The sequence below is a fragment of the Apus apus genome, chromosome 8 (assembly GCF_020740795.1).
Source record: "Apus apus isolate bApuApu2 chromosome 8, bApuApu2.pri.cur, whole genome shotgun sequence".
Classification (NCBI taxonomy): Eukaryota; Metazoa; Chordata; class Aves; order Apodiformes; family Apodidae; genus Apus; species Apus apus.
Genome location: NC_067289.1, coordinates 3,201,564 through 3,219,662, shown reverse-complemented (window position 1 = coordinate 3,219,662; position 18,099 = coordinate 3,201,564). Strand labels below are relative to the sequence as shown.

The 18,099-nt window shown below is 49.0% G+C and overlaps 1 protein-coding gene across 1 annotated transcript; it reads left to right on the top strand.

The window, feature by feature from the left end:
- Positions 1-518: 518 nt before the first annotated feature.
- UBE2G2 (ubiquitin conjugating enzyme E2 G2) lies at positions 519-16,056 on the top strand. Its single transcript, XM_051626030.1, has 6 exons — positions 519-655; positions 5,535-5,570; positions 5,659-5,704; positions 9,877-9,995; positions 12,236-12,376; positions 14,105-16,056. The coding sequence occupies exons 1-6, from the start codon at positions 613-615 to the stop codon at positions 14,215-14,217; spliced, it is 498 nt and encodes a 165-aa protein (XP_051481990.1). The 5' UTR covers positions 519-612; the 3' UTR covers positions 14,218-16,056.
- Positions 16,057-18,099: the final 2,043 nt, after the last annotated feature.

Below are 18,099 nucleotides of genomic sequence, written 5' to 3'. Positions count from 1 at the left end.
GTCGACCTCGTTGGTTTCTCCTCGGGTTTGTAGGTGGGTTTGTTGTCCTTTACTCTTGTCTGACACAAATCTAGCTGGGTACTCGGTCTCTCCTGCCCTGGCGTTGGCTCTGGCTGTGCTCCCCTGGCGGTCTGTGGCAGCTTCAGGCCCCCACCCTGGGAACCTGGGAGGTGGCAGCTGTTCCTGGCCAGCTACAGATCCCTGGGGTAGGTGCTGCACCCCCTCTTTTTGGCATCCCTGGGGGGGTTCTTACCACCCCCCCCCCACCTCTCTCCCTCTCCGAGCAGCTCTGTGTTCTTCCCCCTAGTTCCTGCAGCACCCTGACCCTCACAGGGCGCTTCCCAGTGCCCCTGCAGCCCCGACGAGCCGCTCGTCCCGATAGTTTCTGCCCTCGCCGGGTGTTTCTGCTCTTTTTTCTTTTCACTCGTTTCTGCCCTCGTGGAGCGCTCGGCGCCGAGTAGGGCGGGCTCCGCTCTGCGCATGCGCAGCGCTGGGCGGGCCCTTTCCCCCCCCCTCCCCGGGAGGGCAACCATAGAGGCGAAGGAAGGCAGAGCGGCCGCCCGCCGGGGGCCTCTCTAGCCTGCCGGCCGGAAGCGGCGGCGGGGCCGCGCCATGGCGGGGACGGCGCTGAAGCGGCTGATGGCCGAGTACAAGCGTGAGTGTGTGTGTGTGGGGCGGGGGGTGAAGCGGCGGGGCCGGGCGTTCCTTGGGCTTCCCCCGCGCTGCCCCTTCCTGTCAGGAGCCTTCCTCACTGCCCGGGAGGGCCGGCAGCCGCGCCGCGGGCCGGGGCGGGGGCGGAGGCGCGGCAGGCCGCGGGCCGCCCGCCCTCCCGGGCACCTCCCTGAGCCCGCTTCTTCCCTCCCCCGCCGGCTCCTCGGCCCCGTTGGGCCTGCCGAGCTCTCCCTGCCTCCCTAGAGAGGCACCCAGGGGGGTTTGGCAGCGGGGCTGCGGCAGGAGCACCACCCCCCCCACCCCCCCCGGTGCTGCGGGGACACCCTCCCGCTCCCCCGGGCACCGGGAGCCGCTCTGTGAGCGAATCGCACCGGCTGGCAGCTCTGGGGATCCGGCCCGAGCGGCTGGTGCTTTTTTTTTGATAGTGCCCGGTGAAATTTTCCCCTGGCGCGGGGCTTTTGTTACGTGAGAGGCCAAGAGATGCGGTGGGCGAGGCGTGGCGGTTGGTAACAGCGTTTAGACCCCAATTTATAGGTGGATTGGTTGGTTTGTTTAAAAAAAAAAATCTGTGGCTTGGAGGGGATGGGGGAGCCGTGAGGGTCAGAGGGAAGAGGGTCTGGGTCCCTCCGGGATGTGTTTCTCCTGGGGTGGGGGATCTGCTCCCCTCTCTGGTGAGCTTGTGATGTGCCCACAGCTGCCTTTTTTTTTGGCGATGCGTTGGTTTGTTTCGGCCTCCGATGGTCTGGCTTTGATTTGAGGCAAGGAGATATTGTGGAGAGGAAAAAAAAAAACATCAGTGTTGGGTAGGGGAAGGATTGGGGTTAGGCTGTAGGACTCCTGCTCCAGGGAAGGTCGTTTCCAGAGCTCCTGAGGCTGCTCCAGGGATGAGGAGTTGTTTCTCACTTTGCCATCTTGTAGTGGGAGACTCCAGCCTGTATAAAATTAAGAGTATTTAGAGATGATTTGGCTTCATGCTGAGGGCAGCATCATGATATGAACCTTCTCCTCAGGTTTCCCAGAGTGACACAATGAACTGAGATCACATCTTCTGATCTGCCTTTAGAAATACTTCCCTGACTCTAATTAAACATAATATTGTAAAAAAAAAAAAAAAAAAAAGTAATCTGCAGTGTCTTAAGTGTTGTGACTTCTGGGGAACCCTGAGTTACAGAAGCCAAACTTTGGGGGCCCCTGGTTTGTGCTGTGGCTGCATTTCCAGGGTTGGCACTTCCCTTTAGTGGGTGCTCTCCTCAAACTTTGCTCCCCAACCCAGAGTTAAGCCTGAATGATAACCTTCCCAGAGTGTTCCACAAAGGACTGGGCAGTTGTAGAGGAGGGATTGAGGAAGGTGGCCTTGGGTTTGTGCAAGCTGCCCCCCTCAAGTGGCTGCTGGAGCTGTAGGACCCACATTTCCTTCCATCAGTGGCTTGTGTTGGAGGCTGTGAACTCTTGGCAGGGACAGAGGGTAACAGCTCCTTGCTCTTACTGGGAAAGAGAGCAGGTGGGGGCAGAAGCAGCACACCAGTGAGGCCACCAGGTGAGAGTGGCTGGGGTGTGGGTGTGCCCTGGCACTGCTGTCATGGGTGGGCAGGTGAGAGGACAGAGTGGGAGAGCTTGCAGGGTGGGCTGTTTCATCTGCTGCTGTGCTCCTGTTGTCCCCTGCCACCTGCATGGGGGGGGACACACAGCTGCAGAGGGACAGGGTGACAGAGGGGAGTGAGGAGGAATCTCTGGCCTAGCTGACTTGTCAAAGTCATTCTGCAGTCAAATGTTAAAACTGATGCTCTGATCACCTGCTTTTGTGCTGCTTGCTTCAAAATTGGAGACAAAATACACCCCCTCCCCCCTCAACACTCTATTAGAGTGCCCCTGTTTTGCAGGCTCTGGTCAGCTCTGATGCTGTGTCAGCTCCTGGCAGTCCATTGTGTGTAGCTCCCAATTTCCCTTTGAATGGCTCTAGAGAAATCACAGGGTGGGATGTGACCATTCATGTGGAAAAGGCTTTTTTCCCTTCCTCAGTGACCAGGTTGTGGTAGCAGCTACTCAAAAAATCCAAGCTCACATTCCCCTTCCCTGCCCAGTTCCTGCTTTGCCTGATCCTAAGGGATGGAAACCTCTTTTGTATGTCTCCAAGGAGAGAGCTGAGCAAGGTGAAGAGCTGAACCTCCATCCTGCTGAAGACCCTTCACTCAACAGCCTTTGGCTCTTGCTTCCCACTGCCCCAGTTTCCCTTTGGTGTGGCACAGCTCTGCAGGGGACACAAAGAGCCTGCCACCAGGCAGGCTTTTCAAGGGAACTATCAGAGGGATTTTCTTCCTAGAGAGAGCCACAAGATGGAGTAAAATGATTCCAGGAGCTCCTGGCTTTGACATCTCCCTCCTGCTGTCTAAAACAATCCAGAAAAGCTGTTGGGAGACTCACAACCAAGCTGGAAAAACCTGCTCCTTCACATCAGGGAAACCATAGCTCTGAGTTTCAATCTGCTGCTGTGCTTTTGAACTTCAGTTGGAGGGGCCTGTGCCAAAGCTGATGGCAATCTGAGAGCTGAAGAGCTCTGCTGTCTTCCCTCTTTGTGTACCCAACAGTAGCTGAGCTGTTTTCAGACAAAAACTCATGTGCTGCTTTGTGGAGTGCTCCCCTCAACCTTCACGTGTAGCTTGAAAGAAATGAGCTCAAGCATCTTGTTTGTTGTTTTGTGACTTCCCATCTTTCCCAGGTCTGCACTTGGACTTGTTTTCTGGGGAAGAATGCAGGTGGAATTTCATCTTGCTGTGTTCTGTGTGTTGGGGGCCACTAGGAGTCCACAGGGCACTGGTTAGAGGCAGCTGGTTAGGATAACCTCCAGGACAGGAGGGGAAAGCTGGGGAGGGACTTTGGACAAGGGCAGGAAAGGAGAGGACAAGGGGGAATGGATGAAAACCGGGAGAGGGGAGATTGAGGTGAGACATGAGGAGGGAATTCTGGAGTGTGAGGGTGGTGAGAGCCTGGCCCAGGTTGCCCAGGGAAGCTGTGGCTGCCCCATCCCTGGCAGTGTTGAAGGGCAGGTTGGATGGGGCTTGGAGCAACCTGGGCTGGTGGGAGGTGTCCCTGCCCATGCAGGGGGTTGGATCTGGGTGATCTGGAAGGTCCCTCCAACCCAAACCACTCAAGGATCATTTTATGACAAGCAGCTCACAGTCCTTACTTGAGTTGGCCTAGTTGCTTTCACTGGTCTGAGGGACTGGCAGATGTGACCCCCATGTACAAGAAGAGGCAAAAGGAGGATCCAGGGACCTGCAGGCCTGTCAGCCTGACCTTGGTGCTGGGAGAGGTTACAAAGCAGATCATCTTTGGTGCTGTTATGCAGCACGTGCAGGACAGCCAGGAGATCAGCCCCAGCCTGGGTTCATGAAAGGCAGGTCCTGCTTGACCAACCTGATCTGTGACGAGGTGACCCACCTAGTGCATGAGGGAAAGGCTGTGGCTGTTCAGCTGGACCTCAGCAAAGCCTTTGACACTGTTTCCTGCAGCAGTCTCCTGGAGAAACTGACTACGTGTGGCCTAGACTGGTGTACTCACCAGGGAAAGTAAAAAACAATGAGTAAAAAAACTGGCTGGATGGCTGGGCCCAGAGGGTTGTGGTGAGTGGAGTTCAGTCCAGCTGTGAGCAGTCAGTCACAGGTGCTGTTCCCCAGGGCTCAGTGGTGGTGCCACTTCTGTTTAGTGTCTTTGTCAGTGATCTGGGTGAGGGGATTGAGTCCCCTCTCGGTCAGTTTGCAGGTGACACCAAGGTGGGTGGGCATGTTGATCTGCCTGAGGGTAGGAAGGCTCTGCAGAGGGACCTGGACAGGCTGGAGCTGAGGCCAATTGTGTGAGGTTCAACAAGGTCCTGCATTTTAGTCAACAATGACCCCAGGAAATGCTCCAGGCTTGGGAAGGAGTGGCTGGAGAGCTGCCCAGAGGAAAAGGACCTGAGGGTGTTGGTTGACAGTGGCTGAACATGAGCCAGCAGTGTGCCCAGGTGGCCAAGGCCACCAGCATCCTGGCTTTTATCAGCAGTTGTGTGAGCAGCAGGAGCAGGGCAGTGATCATCCCCCTGTCCTCAGCACTAATGAGGCTGCTCCTTGAATCCTGGGGTCAGTTCTGGGCCCCTCACTTTTAAGAAGGACATTGAGGGGCTGGAGCACATCCAGAGGAGTGCAATGGAGCTGGTAAAAGGCCTGGAGAACAAGTCTTAAGAAGAGAAGCTGAGGGAGCTGAGGGTGTTTAGTCTGGAGAAAAGGAGGCTGAGGGGAGATGTTACCACTGTCTACAATTACCTGAAAGGAATTGGTATTTGAGGTGGGTGTTGATCTCCTAGTCCTGGTAACAAGCAACAGGACAAGAGGAAATAGTCCCATGTTGTGCTAGGGGAGGTTCAGAGTGGATATTTGAAGAAACTTCTTCACTGAAAGGGTAATTAAACACTGGAATAAGCTGCACAGGGAGGCAGTTGATTCACCATCCCTTGAGGTGCTTAGAAGACGTGCAGATGTGCTGCATGGTGGGACATGGTTTAAGCACTGGACCTTGCAGATTTAGGTTAATGGTTGGACTTGATGATCTTAAAGGTCTTTTCCAACCAGAACGATTCTCTGATATTTTTTGTCTAGAAAACTGTCTTGGATGAAGAAGTAAAAGTTGTCAGCAGTGAGATATGGAGCCTTCTGGATGTGGAGTTTTGCCCAGTGAAGTGTGAATGAAAGATTCTTCTCGTGATGTCCTCCAAGCCTTTCTCCAAGGGTTTTTGCTGGTCTGGGCTAAGTTGTGGCCATCCAAACACAGGCTGAAATGGCCAAGCTTGTTAACCTTAACTAACTGGTCTTGTGTTTTTGTTTTTCCAGAGCTGACCCTGAACCCCCCAGAAGGAATAGTAGCAGGTGAGGAGCTGAGCAGGATTTGTGCACTGTGAAGTTGTAGCCTTGTGCTCAGGTAGGACTCAGCCTTGGTATCTTCTTTTTTTAATAGGTCCCATGAATGAAGAGAACTTCTTTGAATGGGAAGCCCTGATTATGTGAGTTAATACTGGTTTGTGTCTGAAATCAGCACCTGCATGTTGTGATGAGCTTCTGGGAGAACAAGAGCATGAAAAACTAGTATCACTATCATAATATGGACCTTAGTCTGCCTTTGGCTGGGAACTTCTTTTCTGATGCAGGCAGGGAATGATTCTTGGAATATGGAAGGGAATTCCTGCCTGTTGCAACTCTCTCTTAGCAAAGAATGTGTGGGTGAGTAGAGCTGTCATGGGGGTCACACAGAAGTGCTTCTGGATTTGATTCATTACCTAGAAAAGACCTTTTCTGGTGTTTCCTATGACAGATTCTTAAACAACAGAGGAGCTGCAGACTTGAAAGCCCTTTAAAGTGCTGAGCGTGGAGCTTCAGGTCTTTTTGTCAGCACAAAATGAGAGGTGAAGGTGCTTTAGTTTGGGGTTCTGCATTGTGTGTGTGTCACAATAAAAATATATTTTAAGATCTGCTCCGTTCTGAAGCTGTGGTACAATAGAAACATGTTTACCCTAAAAACCTTGGGTTGCTTTCATCTCTTGACAAAAACTCTGTTAGTAGAAGGGTTTGCATACGTTTGGGAAGCAAGCTCCATGACTTGTTTACATTTGTCTGTGATCATCTTCTCCAATGTTTTGTAATCTCAAAATGTGCTGTGTGAGATTCTGAGCATGGGAGAAGTGCAGATGAGGAGATTCAAGGTGGCCTCAAATTTTGAGACAGATGAAGTGCAGAAGATAGGTAAGTCCCATGATACTGAAGAGAGCAGAATTTTTTTGCTTCTTCACCTAGTTTATACAAAGCTAGAGCACATGTAATAGCAAATAAATTTTTAAAAAAAGAGAGAAAAGACCTTGCCCATTTATCAGTTCAGAAGTGGGCTGGGTAATGTTACACAAATTGATGTAAGAGCTTGGCTCAGAGATAAAATAGTGCCTTTAAAAATAATGGTGGTAATAATTTGTATTCCTGGTGTTGTTGCCTGCAGCAGCAGTGCTGGATGAATGTTAAACATATAAATGTTAAGGCTGTGTTGACATGTTTGAAAGAGAGAACAGTTCTTGCTCTCCCAAAGTGAGTGCCACAGATCCAGAACTGGAAATGCAAGGTGGTAATCTTTCTGAGCAGTGGAGCTTTGGAGCCTGGCATAAAATGCACCCTTTTGATAAGACATCAAACAGTGGCTGAATTAAGAGTATTCATGAAAGCCAAATCTTTGCAGCAAGGTAACTTATTCAGGAGGATAAATAGCCCCAGTGTGTTGAGAGAGTTTAGTGTAATGCCCTTCAATTCCTCAGCTCTGTGTGGGGTCTGACAGGCTGCCTTGTGTTGCCCAAGTTTGTGAATTGAGCATTTCAAGACCCAAGTTTTGCCCTCTTTGGTTGGCATGCCTGAGTGTGTTGCTCTGAAAGCTTTATCCCCAAAGACAAACACATCATGATGTTAATAACTTTATTAGCCTGAAGATTGTCTGCAAACTCAGCAGTGTCAATGAAGCCAACTTACCAAAAACCTGTCTACAAGGGTAATTAGATCTATAATTAGACTCACAACTTCTGCTTAGTGTGGAATTCCCCTTTTTGGCATCTGATGACTGTGGGTTTTGGCCTTTTTTTTTTTTTTTCCAGCCTCCTTTTACAAATAAAACATTTGCAAATGTGCATAAAGCTCTGGTTACAGTGTCAATGCACTTTTCCCTCCTATTTTGGCAGATACCCACCATCCTTTTCTTCCCCTTGCCGAAGGAGCTCATGGAGTTCAGAGATGCTTATTTTCATGCTGTGTCTTCGTGTCACCAGAGTTGTGATTAATCCCTAATCAAGGACTGGGTAGTCTGGACTCCACCTACCATAGCAGCTCAGACAAGATCATAGGAGAAAAAGTGTGGCCAGCAGGTCAAGGGAGGGAGTTCTGCCCCTCTGCTCTGATGAGCCTGGAGCTGGAATACTGTGTACAGCTCTGGAGCCCTCAGCACATGGGAAAGGGTCCAGAGGAGACCATGAAGATGATGAGCAGCTCTGCTCTGGAGACAGGCTGGGAGAGCTGGGGTGTTCAGCCTGGAGAAGAGAAGGCTCCAGGTAGACCTGAGAGCACCTTCCTGTGCCTGAAGGGGCTCCAGGAAAGCTGGGGAGGGGCTTGGGACAAGGGCAGGGAGGGAGAGGACAAGGGGAGATGGATGAAAACTGGAAGAGGGGAGATTTAAGTTAGATATTAGGAATAAATTCTTCACCATGAGAGTAGGAAGGCACTGGAACAGGTTGCCAGGAAGGTTGTGGGTGCCCCCTCCTTGAAAGTGTCCAAGGGCAGGTTGGATGGGGCTTGTGTAGCCTGGGCTGGTGGGAGGTGTCCCTGCCCATGCAGGGGGGTTGGATCTGGATGATCTTTGAAGTCCCTTCCAACCCAAGCCTTTCCATGATTCTGTGAGGAACAGAGGCTTTCCATGTGCTGCACTTTGCCCTTGCACCACCTGCAAAGATTTCAAAAGGTGCTGTGTTGGTTTTTGTTCCTCTCTGGCCCTGCTGATGTCCTTTTTGAACTGACAGTGATGCTGTCACGTTTCAATGTTGCAGCCTCCTGAGTGCTACGTGGTTGCAAACCCTGTCTTGGATTAACTGGAATGATTTCTTTTGAAGTTGATCCTGGCAGCAGTGAATGGCTAAAACAAAAGGATTTTGCTCACATAATACAAGGCCTAAAATGGAGTATGTTGGGTTAACATATTTGACAGAAGAGCCCTTAAGGCTGTGTGTTTGCTCTCAAAACACAAGACACCCACCAGCTTTTCAATGCATTTATGTACATACTCTTAGAAGTCCAACAATAAGCCTTTAAAATGCAGCTGGAATGAAAATGTTCATGGGGAAAAAACAACAAATAATGCACTCAGTTGCCTTTCAGATGTGAATTGAATCCTGCCTAAATTTAGGGCAAAGGCCACAAAGGGAACAAAATCATTGGCATGGTTTAGCTTTCATTCTTGCAGGATGTTGGTGCGTTTCTCTAGTGTCAATATTCAGGGTGAGATCATGTAGCTCTGGTGTTTTATCTGCCAGGCAAGGCTTTTGAGTCCTAAAGTGTAGGAGAGTGAGCCTCCCAGGGCTTTAGGTTTTGCTGGGCTCCATTTTCTCTTTCTGTAGGTTGCCAGTTGCAGGTCTGAACTGTTGGCAGTCCTTGACCTTTCATGTTCTTTCTGGTGTGGAGAATGTGGATTGAGATGCTCCTAAACCATGTTCCTAAACCTTCTTTCCCAGAGAAACCCTTGTTGGAAGAGCTTTTTACTAAATACATGAGGTTTCCTTGGCTAAGGTTTTCAGTGATGAAGCTTGTTTCATGATCTTTCCCATCAAGGGAGCTCCTGTTTGTGTTTGAACTTCCAGGTGGTTCATCAAGTCACGTCTGAGAAACTTTTTTTTTGCTCACCTTCCACCAATGCTTTATGGAGGGAGGGTAAAATAGTTGCCTTTATGTTCTCAACTCGCTTGCACTTTGAACTGGATGGTGAACACCATGAGGAAATGTTCCTGAGAGAATCTTGGTGAAGCCATTTGTTCTCTGCCTGCACTTGTGGGAGTGCAAACTTCAATACCTTCAGCCTGCAAAGACAGCCTGGCATCCTGCACCTGGCAGTTGTGGTCCCTGAGCTGTTGTTTTCCTTTTTTACAAAGCCTTGCTGTGTCTTCTGCATCAGATAGTGAGAAATGTTTGTGTGTGGTTCTGCTCGATACTGGCAGTTTGGATCTCTTGTGGGTTTGCTGCGTTATTTTGGAGCTAGAGTGTTTGACATCTCTGACTTGTGCAGCAGAACAGCATCTTCAAAGGCACCAGGAGTCCCACACCTGCCTCTGCCTTCTCCTGACGTGCAGACACTCAAATCCTGGAACATGCCTTGGAGCCAGATACTCCAATTATATCCAGACACACCCTGCTAATTAAGCAGTGTTGTGACCTTCCTAGTAATTTAGTGTGCAAGCTTTGATATCCCCCTTCCCTCCCAAACCCCCTATTTGGATTTCAGTTTAAGAGGTGTGGGGTGAGAGTGCATTAACTCTTTGCTTTCTGGAGAAGGGGATACAACCCACATCTCAAGTGTCTCATCAGACAAGAATTTGGGTGAAAGAACTGCTTCCAACTCTGGTGAATACCTTTTTTTTTTTTTCCTTCTTTTCCTTTTTTCTAGGGGTCCTGAAGACACCTGCTTTGAGTATGGGGTTTTCCCTGCCATCCTGAGCTTCCCACTTGACTACCCCTTAAGTCCTCCGAAGATGAGGTTCACGTGTGAGATGTTCCATCCCAACAGTGAGTCTGATGTACAGGGCAGTGGGTTGATTGTGCACCTCAAAAAGAACCTTTTGCAGCAGGAGAGCCTGGCATCCTTGCCAAGGGTGGTTCTCTGCCTTTCCAGCCTTGAGGATGCAGTTGGAGTGTTCAGCTGCCCAGCAGTTCTGCTCTTAGGGTCACTTTATCACATTGTTCCTCATATTCCCTTTGACCATCAACAGTTCCAGCAATTCCACTTGAAGGTCATTCCAGGAATACTTGTAACTATTGCATGAATAGTCTAAAGATAAATCTTCTGTACATGATTTAGTCAATTGATACAGACTCTTTCCAGCTGTGTGGCTTGTATTTAAGGAGCTTGGTGCTATTTTAAGCAAGTGAAAATGTGTTTCATGTTCAGCAACGTGTGGATGCAGCTTTATCAGGCTTTTTCCATGTCAAGTCCTGGGTTTAGTAACATTTCTGATGTGATCTTTCTGAAATACAGAGCTCTCTGCCCAAGCACCTGATACATTTAGAGATGTTTAACATTAGGACTTTGCTGACCTTTTCCCTGCAATTCTGATGGTGACAATGTTCTCTTAAAACTTTTCAGTGGAAGTAATTGAGGGAACAAATACAGCTGATGAGTTTGAGCACTGACTGTGCCCCTTTTCACAGCCTTGAGCTTTCTGGAGTCAGTTTTGGCATCCTTTTTAAAATCTGCTAAACCAACCTGGGTTGTGTAGAGATTGTTGATCATCACAGAGATTTGATGGGCTGGATCTGAAGATGCTGCCCTCCTGCTTTGTGCTTCCTTCCCAGCTGATGTTCCTGCACTTCCATAACTTCTTTTTTCTTTGGGAAGAAATTCTTTACCTCTGATGGCTGCAGCAGTGCAGAGTTTAGCACCTAGAAGCAGGGTGGTCACATTGGGACCTTTCTTCAGCTGGTCTTTACAGTCAGTGTTGTGTACAGGGGGAACTGTGACACCACTGAGCAACCTTCTCTTAAAATCAAATGGTGTTCATGGGAGCTCTGTCAGGGTCACTTCAGAGTAGCAATTAATGGCAAGTCTTGCATTAGCACTTTGTGACCAAGTGGGAAGATGTTTACATCTTCCTGGGATCATGCATTTTTTGTCTTGACTGTGCTGCTGTGATCCAGCTGGTTTAAATGAAAATAAACATAAAAACATGAGAGTAGCTTACAAGTGAAATCCCTTCTTGCCAGTCTGTTCCTAACTGAGCAAGGAGAAGTGCTGCTTCAGCAATTGCTGTTTTCATCTCTTCCAGCCACAGCTAGAGCAGCTCCAGTCCCCAGCCTGGGGCTGCAGGAGAGGATGAAAATAAGCCTTCCAAAGCCCTTACATGTTGCAGGCCTGTGCAGACATTAGCTGGGTGACTGGAAGGAACTGGAAATGAGCACAGTTGCTTCCAGCAGTGATTTCCTCTTTCTGTTTCATCTTGTTTTCCTGGCAATGGTCAGCTAAGGAGCAGAAGCACTGAAAGTGCTGAGCTTGTTGACAAAGTTGTCGTTCCCTGGGAGGCTGCAGAGTTGGGCTGTGGTGCTAAAGCAGTGTTTTGAGTTCCTTTCTCTTTGCATTGCCTTCTTTAACCTTTCTTTGGCCTTATTACCAAGGCTCTGGAGTCCAGTGTCTGTGAAGGTGACTTGTGCTTTTGTTGCAGGTGCTTTGCTTAGGCTAAAGGTGGGTGCCAGGCAGAGAGAGCTGGGGCTGCTCAGCACGTGGTCTCTTCTGGTTGCAGCTCAGTCACATTCAAAATAAGATCAACTATATCAACATACCACTTTTCCCTCCTTGCTGCAGCAGAGCAAGTTTGCTTCATTCTTTTTTATGGTCACAGTCCAATGGAAGATTCCAGTCTGCATTCTGTGCTGTGTGACTCCTACTCTGCAATTTAACTAGTACTGGTTACCCACTGGAAGCTGTGTCTGTGTGTAAATACTCGCCCTTGTTCCATCAGGCTGCATCTCTTTTTCCATGGAGCCTTATGTCACTGGTTGTTTAATGACACAAGTGTCCCCAGCAGGCTTCTGTTGGGGGAGGATAATCCCAAGTTAGACTTCCTTAAAGGAAATAGTTGCTAGATTTTTGTCTTTCAAAGTTTATGTCCTCTTGTCTTTGGGAGAGGAAACTTACAACTGAGTTTAGTGTCAGTCCTGTGAAGACCAAGTCCAAATACTCATTTGTTCTAAAGATCTGGAGAATCCAAGTGCTTTCACTGAGTAACAATCAATCCCCTGTTCTTCTTGTGTAGTTTACCCAGATGGAAGAGTTTGCATCTCCATTCTTCACGCTCCTGGGGATGATCCCATGGGATATGAGAGCAGTGCTGAGAGGTGGAGTCCTGTGCAGAGTGTGGAGAAGATCCTCTTGTCAGTGGTCAGCATGCTGGCAGGTAAGGGCTGCTGGTTTAACAGCTCAGACAGCAGTTACTGAGTTACTTAGAGCTGTTCCTTGCTGTTTAGGTAAGCAAAGGACATTTAAAGCTGCTCAGCAGCAACCACCCTTCTTAAAGCCCTAGTGTTTATTTATCAATAAACACGTTCTCTGAAAAGAATTGACAAAAGCCAGTCTGAATTAATAAACTGGTGTTTCCAGCTGTGTGAGCAACTGCTCTGCTTTCCTGCCAGGTCAGCAGCAGCCAAGCAGATCGTGGTGCTCAAGTGGGTGCTGAGGCTCAGCTGGTTCCCCTGCTCCTGTACAAATCCTGTGCTCCATCTTTTCTGTGCTAGGATGTCTGTTCAGCTCTTGCAGGTCTTAAAGCTCTTGATTACAGCCAGTATTTGATCTGGCTTGAGCAGCTGAAGGGTTAGCAGTCAGATCTAACCACTATGGCAAACTGGAGTCCACGGACAAGCCAGTACCCTCTGGATTTGTTTATAATTTGTCAGCTGGGAATGGATCCATTCTGCCATGGACTGGAGTGTGAAGGAGCATGGGTGGAGGACATTGTGTCCTAGTGACTTGTGTAACCCTGTGACACTTGTCCTGCTGTGTGCTGACCACTGATCTGATAAAGTCACAGAGTGTCTGTCCAGGGTGGGAAAGGACCTCTGGAGACCATCCAGTCCAACCCCCCTGCCAGAGCAGGATCCCCTAGAGCAGATCCCACAGGAACACATCCAGGTGGGGCTGGAATGTCTCCAGGGATGGAGACTCCACAGCCTCCCTGGGCAGCCTGTCCCAGGGCTCTGTCACTCTCACAGTCAAGAAGCTTTTCCTCATGTTGAACTTGACCCTCCTGAGCTCCAGTTTGTGCCCATTGCCCCTTGTCCTGTCCCTGGACACCCCTGAGCAGAGTCTGGCCCATCCTCCTGCCACCCCCTGCAGATATTGCTCAGCACTGATCAGATCCCCCCTCAGCCTCCTTTTCTCCAGCTGAACAGCCCCAGCTCTCCCAGCCTTTCCTCACAGGCAGATGCTCCAGTCCCCTCAGCATCTCAGTGCCCTGTGCTGGACTCTCTCCAGTAGCTCCTTGTCCTTCATGATCTGGGGAGCCAGGTGAGTCCCATGTTTCAGGTACCTCTCTACAAAATGAAGCGTTGGACTCTCAGGGCTTGAATCTGCTCTGTAAAGCCCTCCAAAATCCTCAGAGGAAAGACAGTGCAGAAGTGAAAGCATTTATGGGTTTTCTTGGTTGGTTTTGTTGGGTTTTTTTAGTAGAACAGGCCATCCCAAAGAGTGACAGAGCCTGTTAAGGTGGCCTGGTTGAGAGAGCTTTCTGTCTGTGGAGCTGCAGAACCAGAACAAACCCCATTTTGCAGGGAACAGTTTGCATTTAAATAAACCCGTGGTGGCACTGGTGGGGCCACGTTGTGTTCTGCCTGTGGTTTGGAGCTCAACTGCTGAGAGCACAACCAAAACCAAGTCTTGCCCCTCTGCCACTTGTTCCTTAGCTCATCTTGACCTTGCTGTGATATCCTGCTGGGATCAATCCAATCAGAACCGTCTGCCCATCCAGCGGCTGTTGCTGATTTTCTTTGGTGTTCTTCCTGTAGTCCCAAGCAGGAGAAGTGTACCAGAGCCACAGGGAAGTGGCAGTACTGAGGCATTCTGGAAAAAGAGAGCAGGTCTTGCTCCCTTGCCTGCCTGCCCACCTATCTCTCAGTTTTTCTCATTTCAGAGCCCAATGATGAAAGTGGAGCCAATGTCGATGCCTCCAAGATGTGGCGGGAAGACAGAGAACAGTTTAACAGAATTGCCAAGCAGATTGTGCAGAAGTCACTTGGACTTTAAGCTCACAAAGAGACTGAAGTGTTTTGTATTTTTCTCCACCTGGAAACGAGCAGTGCTCAGTGCTGGTACCAAAAAGGAAAACTTTGCAAAACTATTGGCCTAGTTCTTCTTATCATTCGTTATTTATTTACCATCTCTTTTCTTCTTCCACTGCTCCAGAGAAGCCTCTAATTCACTTACTAAATTGTGTGGAAAAGGGATTTAATACTAGGGAAAAACACAGAGGCAGTGTTGTTTCAGAGGCTGCTTGTTGCTACCTCACTTCAGGGTATGGAAAGCTTGGAGACTGTACAATCTGCAGCCCAACTTGGCCAATCTGCTGGATGAGAACAGAGCTGGTTTGGATTACCTGCTGGAAGAATTAGTTGTATGGTTGGTTTTTCTAGGTAGCATTGCTTCTGGAGCACCAGTAGGCAGGAAATAATCTAGGACAGCATTTGCAGTGTACTTAGAGAAGCTGTAAAACAAGATTATAGTCAGGATCTGTTAGCAAAGAAGGTGATTGTGCAGCATGAAACTTTTAAGAGAACTTGGGGGTTGTTACCAGGCTGGGGGGTTAGGATGGGCTGGTGTCCCCGTGTAACAATGGGAGTGTATATTGAGCCTTGGAGTCAGTGCTTGCTTGAAAGAAATCCCAAGAGCTGCTTTATTTCTCCTTGAAGACACTCAATTGTAAACTTTTGCATTCAATGAGACGTGCAAGATGGAAAGACTGGATTCTTAAACACCTTGGTTAGGCTCACCATGGGTGAGGTGGGTCAAAGGCAGCCTGAAAACCTGGAGAGAATGTGTCTGCTCTGCTGGGCATGTAAAATATCTGTGCAGTAATGTCAGCTCCTTGTCTGCATTTGAGTGTTGAGGGGATCAGGCACTGCTGGCCTTGCCACTGCAGCCCAGCTCACCTGTTTCTCAGGTGAACGAGCTGAAGTTTGTCAATCAACATTTCTTGATGCTGACCACTCTTTTAAATATGTAAATATGAATTTAGAGAAGACACTTGACTGTTTTCTAGAGGAGGGTATGAGATGTGTTCAGAGTATTGTGGCCAACTGCTGGTGTGGAGGGTGCAGGACACAGCAGCTGCAGCCGTCAGGTTGTGAAAACTGCTCAGGGGCCACTGGTGACCTTTGTGACAGATCTCTTGTGTAGGTCCAAATCTTCTCCAATTTACCACAAGCAATAACATGCCCACGGACAGCACATGGAATCAAAATGTGTTTACAGCTTTCAAGGGGGCTACCTTTGAGAAGGGCTCTTTTATTTCTTTTCCCCTGTAAGAAGCGTGTGACGTGGAAGGAGTCGTGACATGGAGAAGGTTTTGTGGAGGTGACAGTGCATGCACGTGCCTACAACTTGTCAGTATTGATGTCTTGCTGCCTGTGCTGCATCTCCACGTGCTGCAGACCTCAGTGTGCCATCATTCTGCACCTCTGAAGAGTTTGTCTTGCTACAACTTGCTGATTTTTACCTCCTCCTAGAAGTAACTCGTCTTGTGTTGGTGGGAGGAGGACCTGACGTGGGAGCAGGGACAGTGTTGGACCTAACTAGTATTTCAAAGCATACAGGAAAATGTAGCACTTATATACAAACTAGGAGTGTTTTTTGAAGTGTGGTAGATGGAGTGCTGCTCCAAGGAGTCCTGCAGCTTCTTCTGGACACAACCCTGGAGAGCTGTGAGGACCCCTCAGGAAATGATGGACTCAGCAGACACAACAAAAAGTGGGCTTTGTTGTTTTTCAAGTGTGGAGTATTTTATTCCTGTGTGCTCACTCATTGTTTGATGGTGGGATTTAGTCTGTATACTGAAAATAAAGTGGTTCTATTTTTTCCTTCCACTGACCTATGGAAATGTGTGGCAGTGGGTGTTTTCTGTGGGTAAGCAACTGGTCCAGAGGGTCCAATCCTGACTTGGTCCTAAGGAATGGAATTGTTTGTTTTAACCCAGTTAGATGCTCTAGAGGAGTGCAAGAGTTGACACAGTTGCTGGAGGATTCCAGGCAGGTGTCTTGTCTCTAACGGTGGTGATGACTCAATAATTCAAAGAAAACTCTCAAAACCTGACAGCCAGCAGAGGTGATGCACTTTGCTGCTTGCAGAGGTCTTGTGGTGAGCCAACAAGCAAGGGAGGTCTTGCTATGGCACCAGGTTAATGATGAGCTTGAATACAGCATTCCAAATCTGCTGGTATCAGCTCTTGGGTTTGAGGAGGACTGTTAGATGTCCAATTCCTGCTGGAAATTTCCACAGTCCCCCCAGGCTCTGTTGCTTAGAAAACAATTTCCTTTGAAGTGACTGACCTTGCTAACTCAGGTGTCTGCAGCCAGGGAAGGTACAGACCAGGCAGTCTTGGAGATGACAGGATGGAAGGAGGACTAAAACTTGCCTTGTTGAGGTGAGACCTGTCCTGAGATCTGGCTCTTTGCTGGGCTGAAACCAGCAGTGAGCCTTTCCATGAACACAGTGCTCCAACGTGGCACCAGGGTTTGCTGGGGAGCTTCCCTGTTCTACTCACAGGAGAGAAATAAAACTTCATCATCATTATTCTGCAATAAACTTCATCCTCACACTGACCAGAGGGAGGTGGGTGGACCTGCCCTGAGAGGGTTTTACTGCCCAGGCAGCTTCTTACAGCTGTGGAACACCTGAGAATTGAAGCTTGGAGAGATCCTGTGTCTGTCCTGTGATAGAATTCCCTGAAAGGCTTCATCTTCTTCCTTTGGGAAGGAATTCTCACCTTGGCACTGTGTGTCATACCAGCCAGTGGCAATGTTTTTCTCAGCCTGAAATATTTCCTGTGAAACATGTTCCTTGGGGAGTGTGGGAGCTCTACAGGTGTTACACATGCAGGGAAGGTATGAAAGATTGAGATATATATATATATATATATATATATTTAAAATTCCTTTCTCTGCCTTATATTTGCTTTTGGCTTTTGTTTCTAAAAAAGAAAAAAAGCCTAAAACAGAGTCCTTCAACAAAGCTGTAAAAATGCAGCTACATCCTCTTTAAAGCCTTTGTATGTACATACACACACACACACACACACACGGGGTGGTTTTTTTTCCCTGGCAAACAGGCTGTGTCAGAACACACACAGTGGGACACAAGACATTCCTTAATTGTGTTTTGGTGCTTGTGTGCATGGAAGGGCTGCTTTGAAAGTGGGAGCTGCCCAGCAGAGGTGTTGGAGCCACATGAAACGCTGCAGCCTGGGGGCAGGACCAGCCCTGGGCTGCTTTCCAGCTGCTTGGTTGTTCTTCCTGGCTGGAGCTGGATCTTGGATTGCAGGTGGTGTGCTGCCTTGGAGATCATAGAATCATGGCATGGTTTGGGTTGGACCTGAAAGATCTTCTAGATCCAACCCCCCTGCATGGGCAGGGACACCTCCCACCAGCCCAGGTTGCTCCAAGCCCCATCCAACCTGCCCTTCAACACTGCCAGGGATGGGGCAGCCACAGCTTCTCTGGAAAATGGAGAAAGCTCCTGCTTTCCTCCTGGAGTTGTATCGTGGTGAGGATGCTATGGATGTTTTGCCCCTGTGAGAATTGAAATGAGAAACACCCACTGTGTCAGCACAGAGCTGGAGCCTTTGTTCCCAGTGTTTCCATGCTGCTCATCCTGGGATTGTCTGGGATGTGGTATCAGTGTGGCTTTTAGGAGGGAGCTAAAAAATGGGGCTTGAAGCAGCAGCCTCACCTGCCCTGTGGTGTGGGGCAAGGGCTGTGTGCAGGGCAGGGAGGGTCTGGGATATCTTTCTGCCCGGGCATCTCTACACCAGGAACAGCTCTTCATGGATCAGCAGATGACACAGGGCTGGTGAGCCAGTGCAGAGATGTCCTGGCAGAGTTGTCTCTTCCTGGGCATGGAGCATGGGAGGTACCT